Source organism: Taeniopygia guttata, chromosome 3, assembly GCF_048771995.1.
Source record: "Taeniopygia guttata chromosome 3, bTaeGut7.mat, whole genome shotgun sequence".
Taxonomy (NCBI): domain Eukaryota; kingdom Metazoa; phylum Chordata; class Aves; order Passeriformes; family Estrildidae; genus Taeniopygia; species Taeniopygia guttata.
In genome coordinates, this window is record NC_133027.1 from 9,413,715 (window position 1) to 9,428,170 (window position 14,456).

General features: G+C 37.5%; 1 protein-coding gene across 1 annotated transcript in view; it reads left to right on the plus strand.

Moving 5' to 3' along the window:
- The window catches only part of APOB (apolipoprotein B), a 35,875-nt gene extending 22,711 nt beyond the window's left edge, over positions 1-13,164 (plus strand). The window contains exons 26-29 of the mRNA XM_004174984.6: positions 24-7,604; positions 8,048-8,162; positions 9,085-9,268; positions 10,317-13,164. Coding sequence (XP_004175032.5) covers positions 24-7,604; positions 8,048-8,162; positions 9,085-9,268; positions 10,317-11,930 — 9,494 coding nt within the window. The 3' untranslated portion in view covers positions 11,931-13,164. The remainder of the gene's footprint in view (positions 1-23; positions 7,605-8,047; positions 8,163-9,084; positions 9,269-10,316) is intronic.
- The last annotated feature ends 1,292 nt before the right edge of the window (positions 13,165-14,456 follow it).

The window sequence follows — 14,456 nt, forward strand, 5'->3', positions numbered from 1 at the left end:
TTATCTCTTTTTTCCTATTTAAGGTTCTGGAGAAGCATCATATAACAGAAATGGATTCATCTGTGCATATGAAAATCACCTGAAGCACAGAGTCTTAACATCAGTTTTTAAGCTGTCTGGCAGAAAGAGTTATGAACCTATTCCACTTACAAACTACACCTTATCACTTACAGCATCAAGTACTCTGGGTCCTCAGCTTTCATTTTCCAGTGATATTGTTTCTGAAAAGATAAATAACATGAATACCAATAATGTCAAAATAGAAGGGCAGCTGGAAGTGGCTTCAGTGTTTGCAAGAAGCATTTACACTTTGTCTACCACATACAATGAAAAGAGACGGGTTTTAGAAGGCAAATCAAATCTGAAGCTGGATTCTTCTCACCTTCAGGCTACCAATCAGATATCTGGCAGATACAGTGATGGTTCTTTTTCCATTACTTCAGTTTCTGATGTACAAAATGGGCTATTAAAGAACACAGCTTCACTGAAGTGTGAAAACAGTCAACTGAAAATGTCATCTGAAACCAACGGGAAGTATCAACATACTGCAGGTGTCAATAAGCTTGAAATAGTTTTGTCAAAGAAGATGGCAGCACTTCGATCCGAATACCAAGCCACTTACAAGCAAATCCAGTATTTTGCCGTGTTTGCAGGTTCTCTCAATTCCCAGGACCTTGTTTTCAACACTGATATCTCCCTGACTGATCAGAAGTATCGAGCTGCGCATAAGTCATCACTCAATGTCAATCGATATGGTCTAGCCAGCAGCGCAACCACCAACGTGCAGTTTAGTCCCTTGGCAATGCAGAGTGAAATTAATGCCAAACTCGACACTGCTGGAGGTTCCATGTCACTGTCCTCTTCTGGGCGCTATGGGAAAAACAATGCAAAATTCAATGTAGGTGGAAGAGTGAGCCTAACAGAAATAACACTGGGAAGTGAATATCAGAGTACAGTTCTGGGTATGGACAACAAACATATTTTAAATTTCAGAGTTAATAGAGAAGGACTCAAGTTTTCAAATAATTTGCAGGGATCATTCAAAGAGATAAAGTTGGAGTACACAAATGATTTGAATATTCCAGGCTTATCCTTAACATTTGTTTCAAAATTAGACAACAGCTTTGGCTTTGACAAGTTCCACAAACATGTTTTTGACCTTCAACTGGAGCCTAGCTCACTAACAGCTAAACTGAGCAATAATCTTAAATACACTAAAACGGAAGTTTCCAACAAAGCAGAACTCCTTCTCGAGCCTCTGAAAATGAACTTGGGTGGCAATGTCAGAGGAGCCCATGAAGCAGATGAAATAAGGCACACCTACACCCTTACATGTGCTGGTCTAACTGCAGACCTGAAAACAGACACCGTGGCAAACATTCAAGGCGCAGCAGTGAGTCACAGAGTTCATCTGGATGTGGCAGGACTTTCCTCCTCAGTTACCATGAACACAAACTGTGATTCCAAACCTCTCCGTTTCAGCAATGCTGTGCGTTCCACTATGGCCCCATTTGTCATCACAGCTGACGTACACACCAATGCTAATGGAAAGCTGGTTGCTGTGGGTGAGCACACAGGAGACTTGTACAGCAAATTGCTGTTTAAAGCAGAGCCTCTTGCTTTCACTTTCTCCCATGATTACAGAGGCTCTACCAGCCATAGCTTGAAGTCTAGAGGAAGGTACACTACCCTACTTGACAACAAAGTTCATATGCTTTTTACTCCATCAGAGCAGTCAAGTGCTTGGAAATTGAAAAGTCAGCTAAACAATAATGTATATTCACAAGATTTCAGCGCTTACAATAATGCAGAAAAGATTGGTGTGGAACTTAATGGAAGAGCTTTAGCAGATCTCTCTGTAATGGACACATCAGTCATACTACCATTAACATATGAAGAAGTTAATTTAATTGATGTATTGGGTCTCAGGAGCAGCATATCGGAGCCTCAAGAATTCAGCATCTCTGGCTTTGTGAAGTATGACAAAAATAAAGATATGCATGTTATTAGCCTACCCTTCCTGGAAAATTTGCCAGTTTACTTTGAAAAACTCAGAGGCACCATTCTATCCACTCTGCAGGCCATACAAAGTTATCTGAAGAACATAGACATAGAACAACATATGAAAAAATACAAGGCAACTTTGAACAAACTGCCAGAGGACATTAACGATTACATGGACAAATTAGATATCAAAGGCAAAGTTAGCAGCATGAAAAATAATTTTGTTGCTTTAACAAAGGACTACAGAATAACATCTGATGATCTCCAAATTATGCTGGAAAAAGCCCTGGACAATCTTCAAGAAATACTGTCTCAGCTGCAGATCTATTTGATAAAAGTTGAGCAGTACATCAAGGACAGTTATGAGCAGTACGACATTAACACACTTATTGCACAGCTTCTTGATCAAATAATTGAAACACTGACAGCTCTAGATAACAAATATCAGGTAAGAACAACTGTAATCAACATCATTGAAAAATTGCAGGTTTTTTTCCAACAATATGATCTTAACAAAATCGGAAGCAGCACTTTGGCTTGGATTAAAAATTTTGATGATGAGTATGGGATTACAGCTAAAATTCAGGAAAACCTAGAATTACTCAAGATTCATATTCAGAATATCGATGTCAGAAGCGTTGCGGAAAATTTGAAGCGACAGATTAAAGAGTTTGATGCTAAAGAATGTTTAGAAAAATTTAAGCGATCTTTGCCAATCAAAAAAATCAATGAAATTATTGAACAAATCAAAGACTTTATTCTGAATTGGATAGAGGAATATGAATTATCTGAGAAGATCAGTGCTTTCCGGGGTCATATGCACAAATTGATTATAAAATATGAAATTGATAAGCAGATATATTTTTTAATTGACAGAATGATAGAACTGCTTAAAACGTACAGAATAAAAGAAACAGTCCAGAAACTGACCATCTACCTGCAAAATGTTGATGTGAAGTCATGCTTTGATAAAGTTGTTGCTTTTGTTGATGATGCTGTCAAGAAAGTGCAAACCTTTGATTATGAAAAGATGATAAAGCAAGTCAACAAGTTCCTTGATGTGATTATTAAAAAGCTCAAGGCTTTTGATTATGACCAATTTGTAGACGACACAAATAACAAAATTCGAGAAGTGACTCAAAAAATAAATGAGGAACTCAGAAATCTAGAACTTCCACAGAAAGCCGAAGCACTGAAACAGTATATAAGAGATTTAAGATCTGTGATTTCAAAATACATGGAACAACTAAAGGACACGAATCTTGCTGCAGTAATTAACTGGCTCAGGGAGCTCATAGACTCAACAACATTTGCTAATCTCAAAGCCAAGGTAAATGAATATCTGGAAGACCTGCGAGAGAGGATTTCTGAAATGGATATTTCTCAGGAACTCCAGTGGTGTCTTCAGAAGATAAGCCAATTCTACAATTCAGTTGTTGCATACATCTCTCACCAATGGAACACAGCTTCCAAAAAAATCACTGCATTGGCTGAAGAGTATGATCTAAAAAATTGGGCTGAAAATGTAAAACAGTTTGTTGAAACTGGATTTAAAGTCCCTGAAATCAGGGCAGTTATAGTCACTATACCTGCCTTTGAGGTTAGTCTCCGAAGTCTTCAGGAAGCAACATTTCGAACACCAGAATTCATTGTCCCACTGACTGATCTCCGTATCCCCTCCTATGAGATCAATATTAAGAGACTAAAAGACGTGAAAATCCCAATGAAATTTACTACCCCAGAATTTAAAATTCTAAATACCTTTCAAATTCCTTCCTTCACAATTGACTTGATTGAAGTTAAGCTTCTGATTGTGAGAACAATAGACAAATTCATGTCTGCAGAATTTCAGTTCCCATCTATCGATGTCTATTTGAAAGATCTGAAGATGAGAGATATGGCTTTTTCTGACATTTCTTTCCCAGAAATACACATGCCTCAGTTTCAAATACCAGAATTATTGATTCCAAAGCTAAATCTAAATCAGCTCCGTATTCCTAACGTGAAGATACCAGAGTTCCAGCTCCCACGTATTCCACATACTGTGACTGTTCCTACATTTGGCAAGTTGTCTGGTGCTTTCAGAGTCACCTCTCCATTCTTCACACTGTCTACACAAGCTGAGCTTCGTAATACCACAACATCTGCAAACAGTCCAGAATTTGTTACCTCCATTTCAGCTCAAACAACATCCAAATTAGACTTCCTAGTTTTTAGTGTTATTGCAGATTCGCGTTTCCTGGCCCCTGACATGAAGCAGCTGAACCTTAAAAATGCCATGAAAGTCAGCCATAGGTTCCTTAAAGTTGATCACACCAATGAAGTTGTATTTTTAGGGACCTCGGTAGAAGGAGAAGCTGAAACTAGAGCAAACTTAAATACAAAGAAAAATTCAGTAGAGCTACAGAATAACTTCATGGTCAAGCTGCAAAGAAAAATTTGGATGCAGAGTGGAATGGTATATTCTCACAGACTGAATATTCCACAAGCTGATTTCTCCAGCCAGGCTGATCTGATCAATAACATGACAACAGAGGTAGAAGCAGGATACATATCATTTACTTCTGCTGGTAAAGGAAACTGGAAATGGACTTCACCTAATTTCTCCGATGAAGGCACTCATGACTCACATGCCACTTTCAAGATTGAAGGCCCCAGTATTACATTTTCTGCCAACAACAGAATAAATGCTAAGTACCTGAAAGTCAACCAAGCTATGAAATATGAATGTCATTCCTTAATGTCTGCAGTGCTTCAGATTCAGTCTGAAATTGAGTCACAGCGTGTGGGACGTAGCCTTCTGAATGTGCAAGGCACAGGAGAGCTTCTAGAAATGAAAGTAGAATTAACAGGCTCTCACAATGCTCGGCTCCATGGACGGATTACTGGAACTGTAAATAATGAGCTTTCCTTCATTGCAAACCTTTCTGAAATTCATCTTGCAGCAAACAATGATGGAAATGTGAAAATCAGCTTCCCAATGAAACTAACTGGCAAAATTGACTTCCTGAATAACTATGGCTTTACCCTCAGTCCTTCTGTACATCAAGTCAACTGGCAAGCTACTGGCAGATTCAATCAGTACAGGTATTTCCATAATATATCTGCTGGCAGCAATGATGACAGAATTGAAGCTCATATCGAAATGAATGGAGATGCCAATCTGGACTTCCTAAACATTCCTCTAAGCATTCCTCAGATTCAGATTCCCTACACTGGAATCAGAACTCCTCAGTTGAAAGATTATTCACTGTGGGAACAAGTAGGCCTGAAGGAATTATTGAAGACAACAAGACAATCCTTTGATTTAAATTTTAATGCTCAGTATGAGAAAAACAAAGACATGCATGCAATCCCACTTCCTTTAGCAAAAGTGTATGAAGTACTTAATAAGAACATCCTTTTATTCAACAAGCATTTTGAGAAAGGGAGAAATACAGCTTTAGATTTTCTTACAAAGTCATATAATGAAGCCAAAACAAAACTGGACAAATACAAAATACAAACATCACTGAACAAAATACCACGGACCCTCACGATTCCAGGATACACCATTCCAGTTGTGAATATTGAAGTTTCTCCTTTCACTGCTGAGATGCCAGCCTTTGGTTTCACGCTTCCAAAAGAAATAAGCACAAGGGGATTTACAGTCCCAATAATTGGCTTTTCAGTTCCATCTTACACATTAGTTGTACCTTCTTTTGAGCTTCCAGTCCTTCATATCCCCCAGGATCTACGCACTCTAAAGCTTCCTAGATTCAGAATCAACAGCTCAGCAAACAATATCTTAGTTCCTGCCATGGGCAACATTACTTATGATTTCTCATTTAAATCCAGTGTAATCACTTTAACTGCAAATGCTGGGCTTTTCAATCAGACAGATATTGTTGGACATCTCAGTGTCTCATCCTCTTCTGTCATTGAGGCTCTGCAATTTAAGCTGGATGGTTCAACAAGTTTGACAAGAAAAAGGGGATTGAAGCTGGCCACAGCATTGTCCCTGAGTAATAACAAATATCTAGGAGGAAACCATGATAGCACTATTACTCTCTTAAAGAGGATCATGGAAGCTTCCGTGGCAACAAATATAGAATTTGACACACCAGTTTTAAAACTGAATTTCAGCCAAGAACTTTCTGGAAATACAAAATCTAAACCCACTCTTTCCTCAGGGATAAAATTAATATATGATTTTAATACTCCCAAATATGGTACCAGTGCTAAGGGAGAAATTGCTCACAAATTTGCTTTAGAGACCCTTACATATTACATATCAGTAGAATCTTCTACAACTGGGGATATTGATGGAGTATTTTACACTGGAAATGCATTTTCTGGGAGTGTAGACCACGAGGCAAATGCCTATTTAAATGCTAATGGAGCTCGGTCATCCCTCAGATTTGAGGCCCACTCTAAAGCAGATGGACTCTGGGTCATTGAAATCAAAGAATTACTTGCAGTTGAAGCATCTGCCCGTCGTATTTATGCAGTCTGGGAGCACAATGGGAAGAATTATGCACGATGTACATCTTCTTTCACAACAACAGGGACTCAGAAATGCAAAGCAACCTTAGAGCTGGCTCCTTGGGATGTATCAGCAGATCTTCAGATTCAAGCCATTCAGCCAAATCCCTACATGGGCATGGTATCAGTTAATGAGGCTGTTGTAGTGAAAATCAGTCCTGCAAACCAGAAAGCTGGCTGGAAGGGTGAAGGCCAAATTCACTCACTATCTCTCAGTCATGATATGCAGTTATCAAATGAAAACTCAGAGGCAAAATTTGTTATTTCTGGATCTTTGGAAGGATACATGGACTTCCTCAAAGTCGTCAAGTGTCCCATTTCTGAGAAGAGCTTGTGGGATATTTTGAAGCTGGATGTCACTACCAGTGCTGACAGGAAACAGTACATTAATGGCTCGGCGTCCCTCGTGTACACCAAGAGTGAGGATGGTTACTTTTTCCCCATACCTGTGAATAAGCTGACCGATGGCTTCACTGTCACTGTTCCTGGGTTACATCTAAAGGCTCCAAGCCCTGTCCTCAGCACTCCAGAGTTCAGCCTTCCTTTCACCACTCTCCAGGTCCCAGCATACACCGTTGACTTGCGCAACATAAAAATCCCACAGACACTAAGCTCAATGCCATTTGATGTCCATTTACCCACACTGCCAAAACTAAGATTCCCCAGAGTGGATGTAGGAGCAAATTATATTACATTAGAAGAATATAAAATGCCATTTTTTGAGGTGACAATACCTGAATACCAAATAACTATGTCTCAATTCACTTTACCAAAGAATGTTTCATTTGGCAGTTTCTCTGTAGATCTAGATGAAGTAACTAATAAAATTGCAGATTTTGAAATGCCTACAATTACCATTCCTGAACAGAAAATTGAGATCCCCCCTCTGAAAATATCCTTGCCTGCTGGAATTTACATCCCATCATTTGGTGCCTTGACTGGATCTTTCAAAGTTGTTTCCCCTTTGTACAATGTCACCTGGAGAACAGACTTGACAAATAATAAGGACTCTTTTGAACATTCCATTGACTCTACCTGCAGCTCAACATTGCAATTCTTGGAATATGACCTGAATGGTAAGACATTAAAATTCTATATGCCATGATTTTGAGGGAAAAAATTATTGTAGACTAGGCTTTTCCAGATATTTTTTCCCCAAGGCTTTGCATATGAAGGTATTTCTGTCTATTTAGCATTGAGGTAAAATGACACTTCTTTTATCAGCAGTGGCATTTTTCCATAAATTACTGTCAGAGTCCCAGTCTGCCACCCTGCAGGCTAATGACTATATATATATATGTGTGTTACATCCATGTTGAGATATAATGTGAGTTTTAAAATTCTCCAGTCAAACAAATGTTTTGATGTTGTTTTATTTGGGACATTATGGGCATTCAGTTTCTTGAAACATAATTTGACATATCAGTGAAATACCCCACAACTGGCCATCTAACATACAACTGGATATGTCTTTTGCATTTTTTGTTGGTAATACACACATTTGAAATCTTTTTCACAGTTGTTTCGAACTATGAATATAAAGAAGGCGTGTTTGTTATGAAGATAACTGGCAGCTTTTCACATCGTGACCTGAGTGCAAACTACCAGGAGAATCTAACTATTTCAGGAGTTCGGTAAAGATTTGCTCTAATAACATAATTTATAATACACATAATTGCAAATTATGTGTTGTTGCTTTGATCTCTGATGTCCCAGCATGCTTTGCACTGATTAGTATGAACCTGTATGTATATCTACCTTGCCATTATTGACTGTGCCCTTTTCCCCCTCAAGGTAACTTGAAAGCTGTTCCCTCAGGGTTTCTAGAAAAGCTTTTCTCACCAACCCCACGTCAGAAAACCATAAACACAGTATTTTATAATCAGAGCAGTTCTAGATCTAACCATCAACTTAGGTTTCTTCCCAGTGGATCCCTCTGTCACCACAAGCCAATACAGAGTAATTTTTATTCCCAAGTGCTCACACCAGGGATTAGAAATGGCTCTCTTACTGCCTGTCTCGATCTGTATGTGTTGCGTTGATATAACCAAGGGACAGAATCAGGGAAGGCAAGTACAAATGTAGATAAACAATCATGCCTATACTTGCGTTGGTGAAAAATTTGCAGTCAGTTTGTAGAAATCTGTAGAAAGCTGACCATGGGTACAGCAAGAGGTTTTGTTTACCTGCCGTAAGTTAATGAAATTTCACGTCAAAGGTCAATATAGTTTTATCTAAAATGGGAAAATTGGAGTGACATGAAGTTTTGAATGTGTCAGGCTAAATTCTAAGAAATGTAGATAATAAACCTTACATTTTCTTTTCATCATAAAGTCATTGTTTACTTACATATATCTATATGTCTATCTATATCTATATCTATATCTATCTATATCTATATCTATGTCATCTATATCTATATCTATATCTATATCTATATCTATATCTATATATATATATATATATGAAATTATAGGTGGTACTATGTTCAGACATACAGCATTGGGCTTGTGCTTTCTGCATTGCTTCATAGCTGTGTATTTACTGTGGTTGCAGAGACACAGAGGACAGTTTATCACTAGACATCATCAGCCCAACTTTCACAGATGTTCATGTGCGTTACCAAGAGAATGAAAGGAAATCATTCGGCTCAATATCCTCACCCTCAGCTGGGACCCTTGCTTATCTCGTGGAAGTGGCCGATGAAACTCTCCTTGCCAGAGTTTACTACCAAACTCAGGTAAGTTTGATATGAACAGTAAAAAGCAAAAATGTTTGGTGTGGTCAGAGGAAAATTCCCTTTTAAATTTTGTGTGTGTTTTTATGTTGAGCTATAAATTAACCAACAAATAAAAACTATATTATAAGTAATTAAAGGTTTTATTTCCTACACTAGCCTTTCCAGTACTAAAAATAATATCTATGTAAAGAGGTGTTTTCAACTCCTTCACATAGTTATTTTTTTCCATCTCTTATGGTCAAGAAGGCACACCCACTGAAAGGGGAGAATGTACAAAGTCAGTTTTAGATAAACTGCCCATCAGGTTTATTAGATAGCCATCAGGCTACTTAGAATTACTGCATAAGTGACCATTATAAGAGTAAGGTGACTAGAAGAGGTCAGACCATCTGTGAAGTGTCTTTTATAATCCATTCATATGTTAGAATACATGCTCTTATTATTGGCACACTACAATAATTTCTGAATTAAAATCTTACCTTCCAAAATTATATACTAATTTAGGCATCAGAAGTAGCTCATAATTCACTATTTATTATAAAAATGGAAAAACTATACATGTAAATATATTCTCATTTGAGGATTTATTACGTTCTCTGAGTAACTGTCTAAATTGTCTCATTTATTTAAATGATTAAAAAATTAAATCCTCTAATATTTTCATATGAAAAAGATGCTTTTTGAATTCACTTTAATTGCTTTCGGGAATGAGTAGAAGGCTCATTTTCCCAAATAATTCACCTGCCTTATGAGATATGATAGGCATTTAATACAAAGGAAAAATCTTATTTGGAGTCAGATATTAAAGACCAGACTAAGTTGTGTTCTAGTCTTGCACTTCGAAGAACCTTGAAGTAGCTTGGTACAAGATAATTTCTTCCAAGATAATCTTTCAAGATGAGAGCAAACAGACAGCAAACAGACAGTGGACAAAAAATTGGAGAGTGCTTATCTTAATAAATTATAAAATTAAAGATGCAATAATGAGAATGTTAAAATATGCTCATAACTAATATTGGAGTTTTCTTACCTCGTTTTGTATTTTCAGTCTGCTCCCCAGAACGACATTGATATACTAAAAGGTGAGATATCTCTCAAAGAACCTGACCAGATTCAGATGAAGTTCAACTGGAACGAGGATGCATCCAAAGACTTGTTGTTGGGTCTGAAAGAAAGAGTGCCTCAAATGACAAATGCAATCTATAGGTATGTTAATCGGTACCATAAGGAGCATATGGGACTGGAAATTAGTGCTGCCACCTTAAAGATGAAGAATATAATGCAGAATAATGCTGAAAAAGCATACACTTTTGCTGCAAATCAAATAGATGAAATAGATGCTCAGCTTCGCACAGCCGCCAATGAGGCCTCTGACAAATATCAGGAGCTGAAGTTCAAAGCTAAACGGCTTTATCGAAGAGCAGCAGATCAGGCTGAACAGTTTGACTATCAAAGAATAAAAGCAGAACTTTTAAATGTTTTAATTGACATAATAGAAGAGTACCACCAGAAAATAAAACACGTAATTGACTCAGCCACTGAATTCCTGAAAACTACAAAATTTCAGGTCCCTGGGTTGTCTGAAAAGTACAGTGGTGCAGAAATATACCTCATGACTACAGAGAAGGTAGCAAAAACTGCTGATGTATGCCTTTCAAAACTTCAGGAGTACTTTGATGCCTTGATTGCAGCTATCAATGAGCTGGAAGTCAGACTTCCTGCTTCTGAAACAATTCTTAGAGGCCGTAATGTACTTGATCAAATTAAAGGAATGCTGAAAGATTTGCAGAACAAAATCAGGCAGGTATTTGCTACTCTTCAGGAAGCTGACTTTGCAGGAAGGCTGAAGCAACTGAAACAAGCAGTGCAACAAGTTTTTCAGAAGGTGGAAGAAATGGTTAGAAGCTTGCAATACAAAACTTTTGAAGACATCAAAGTCGAAACACAACAGCTCTACAAAGATGCAATGGCTTCAGACTTTGCCCAGAAGCTGAGATCCTTGACAAAAGATGTTAAAAAATACATTTCTCAGTTCAAAGACTTTAGCCAAAAGACATTCCAGGACCTTTCAAAAAAGCTGCACCAGTTGCTCCTCTACATAAAGTCATTGCGGGAGGAATATTTTGATTCAATTAGACTTGGAGTGTCAGTGACATACTCTGAGGTGGAAGACAAAGTATTGGGATGGCTGAAGAATATCATAGATCTTCTCACAGATTGGCACAACCAGTGTGTTGGAGATCTTGCTGGCATTGCTACACGCCTGACAGACCAAGTAAGAGAATTGGTGGAAATCTACAGTGAGGAATATTATGGCCTTATAACTGATATTGAAGGAAAAGGAAAACAGAAGATCATGGAACTCTCATCTGCTGCTCAGGAAAAAATCCGATATTGGTCTGCAGCTGCTAAGAGGAAAATCGATGAACATAACAAGCAACTCAAAGAAAAACTCCGGGAAATCTATGGGCAGATTAGTCAGTCCCAAGAAAAGCTAATCAGTGAAGCCAAAAGGTTAATTGATCTAACTATAGAAAATTACTCTGCTTTCCTGCAATATCTCTCAGAGCTTCTTCGCTGGCTTGAGCAAGTAACAGCTGAGAGCATAAAGCCGTATGTAGCTGTCCGTCAAGGAGAGATTAGAATACAGGTGCCCATGTGACAGGCAATCCATTTACCAAATGTCCCAAAAAAGCAGACAGGCACTCAGGAATAAAGTGGCAATGACACACATACTGATTCAGCAAGGTATTGAGAAAGGCTCCAAGAAATGTAACACTTCACTAATGAACAACTTGATACTGAGCAAGTGAGTCCTCAGGAGATTATGGAAAATATTCAGCAGCTCATGAACACCTGAATGGGCATGTAGAAGTAACAAGTTTCTACCAAAATGTATTTAAATATAACAGCAATCATTATACTGGAGCTTCAGGTATATATGTTTGAATCTGAATTTGTAAATGAAAACTTGGTAATCTACGCTAGGTTATTTTAATAAGCTTAATAAATGAGTTCTTTATTACATTTTTGTGTCATTCATTGCAACTATTTTTACTTGGAGCACAAGGCTTAATCCAACCATTTTCAAGGTCAATGGAAAGGAAGTCTTTCCTGTAATTTCACAGTATGTTGGACCAAGTTAATAATGTGCAATGCATATTGTAAATAGTCACAAAAGCTATAGAATACATAGAATAAACAGGTTTTAAGATAGAGGTCACATTCATAAGCCAGTCAAAGGAAGACTTGGAAACACATCTACTTTCCAGACTAGAGATACCTTAATAGATAAGTAAGGAAAAGAGCATGTATAAAAACATGAATTTAAAAAATTGTAAATTCTTAAAAATTGCATCAAAATTGAAAATTAACATAGAAATATGAACAAACATAGAAATCTGACTCCTGGAAAATTGCAGATAATAATACAAGGTTTTTTTTAATAAAAAAAAAATATGCCTGTGTCAGTTTTCAGACAACTATACCAAGAATTTTATATGAGTTTTCTTTCTACTGGCTAATTTATATTTCAGAAATAGAGGGTTTTCTCACCTGTTTCCCCATGATATGTCTGGTTTCACTTTAAATTGTCTATGTTTTACTTATTATGCATTTAGTCAAGTGTCAAAGTTTCATGGACATCACTGTATATGATAGGAGTCAAAAAGCTTTTCCCTCTTAGGCAGAAGCCTAGACCATTTAAATGAATTCTCAGTTTAAAAGATGAATTTAAGATGTTGAAGAAGTTTCTCACAAAATAAGACTGTTTTTAAGTGGAAAATATGTTGAGCTACAGTGGTGTACTATATAGACAGTCCTAGCGAAATGCATTGCTCAGGCTGAAATAATGTTGCCTCTTTGAGAATAAACTTTTTGACAAACAATACTAGAAAGTTTGTGCACATGTCTGTTTTTATACAATCAGTTCACTCTGTAATATGGTTCTTGCTTGTTCATTAATGGGAAAACAGAGAATCTGTTTTCATTCCCTGGCGTGTTACATGAAGCAATGGAGCACCCAGATTTTGATATCCCTGTTGATAGATAATATTATTACCTGAGTAACTTCATCAGTAATGATTGTCATCAGATTCTTATCAGAGTCTTACCTTTAATGCAGAAATCAGAATCTCACAAGCATGGTATTATACACACACCTATCTAGCTGTCAGCAAGTGGTTATCTCTTAGAAAGTAAGGTAAATCCATTTTCTCTTCAGAGCTTTCAGCCATCACAATTACAGCAAAAATTCTCAGAATAAGAGATAGTCTCCTGTGAACTATAAAATATGTTTTGATTCTCAATAGAACTAATCTGCATATGTTGCCCTGTCTGTGGGAACCAAAGGTATAAAAATCCCTGTTTACATGTTCTACTGAGCATCCCAGTAAAAAAAATGCAGGCTGCAGAGCCCTTTTACCTTCATTCACAAGAAAACTGAAGCCTATTGGTCGCTTGATCTTTATTGGATGTCAGATTGCACAACTCATTTCCCTGAATTTCACAAATGTTTAAGCACAACCAGATTTCTTGGACACTGACTGATTGTTGCTTCCCTTCGTCATGACAAACAACCCTGTCAAACAAAGGACAATAGAATAAATTATAATAGTTATGGGAGAAGAGCGATTTAAAGTTTTGTTTTCATTTTCCCCCTCATGTCTACTTATTTCTGCCTATCATCCATTGTTCTTGGAAGGATTTTAAATACTAAAAAAGGATTTACTTATAAGGAATGGGTTAACCGAACAATAAATATGCCAAATAGTATAAATGCTGGCTCTCATTGGCAAGAGTGAAGCTTCCCAAGAGCAAGCACAATAGTTTGCACACTAAACTGTGGTTAGAGGTTAGAGGAGAGTTCCAAGTCTCATAGCAGCATTGCCGCCAACTGGATTACAGCTCTCAATCCTGTAATCGATGTGCCATCTTGCAGTCATCCCACAGTTGGTCTGGGGAGGGCCTGGAAGCAGAACACTGCGCTCAAAATTGATATTACTGGAACTTATCTGTTTTGTACATCTCCACACCAGAGAGGTCATCTCAAGCACTCCTTTGAAACTCAGGCAATATTTTGCCGCAGGAAGAGGTTGTTTACTGTTTGTGTGTGTGCATCACACAAGCACATGCAACCAGGTGTCACTTTAATTGCCATTACTTTTCCTGTTGTTTGGTTGTTGTTGCT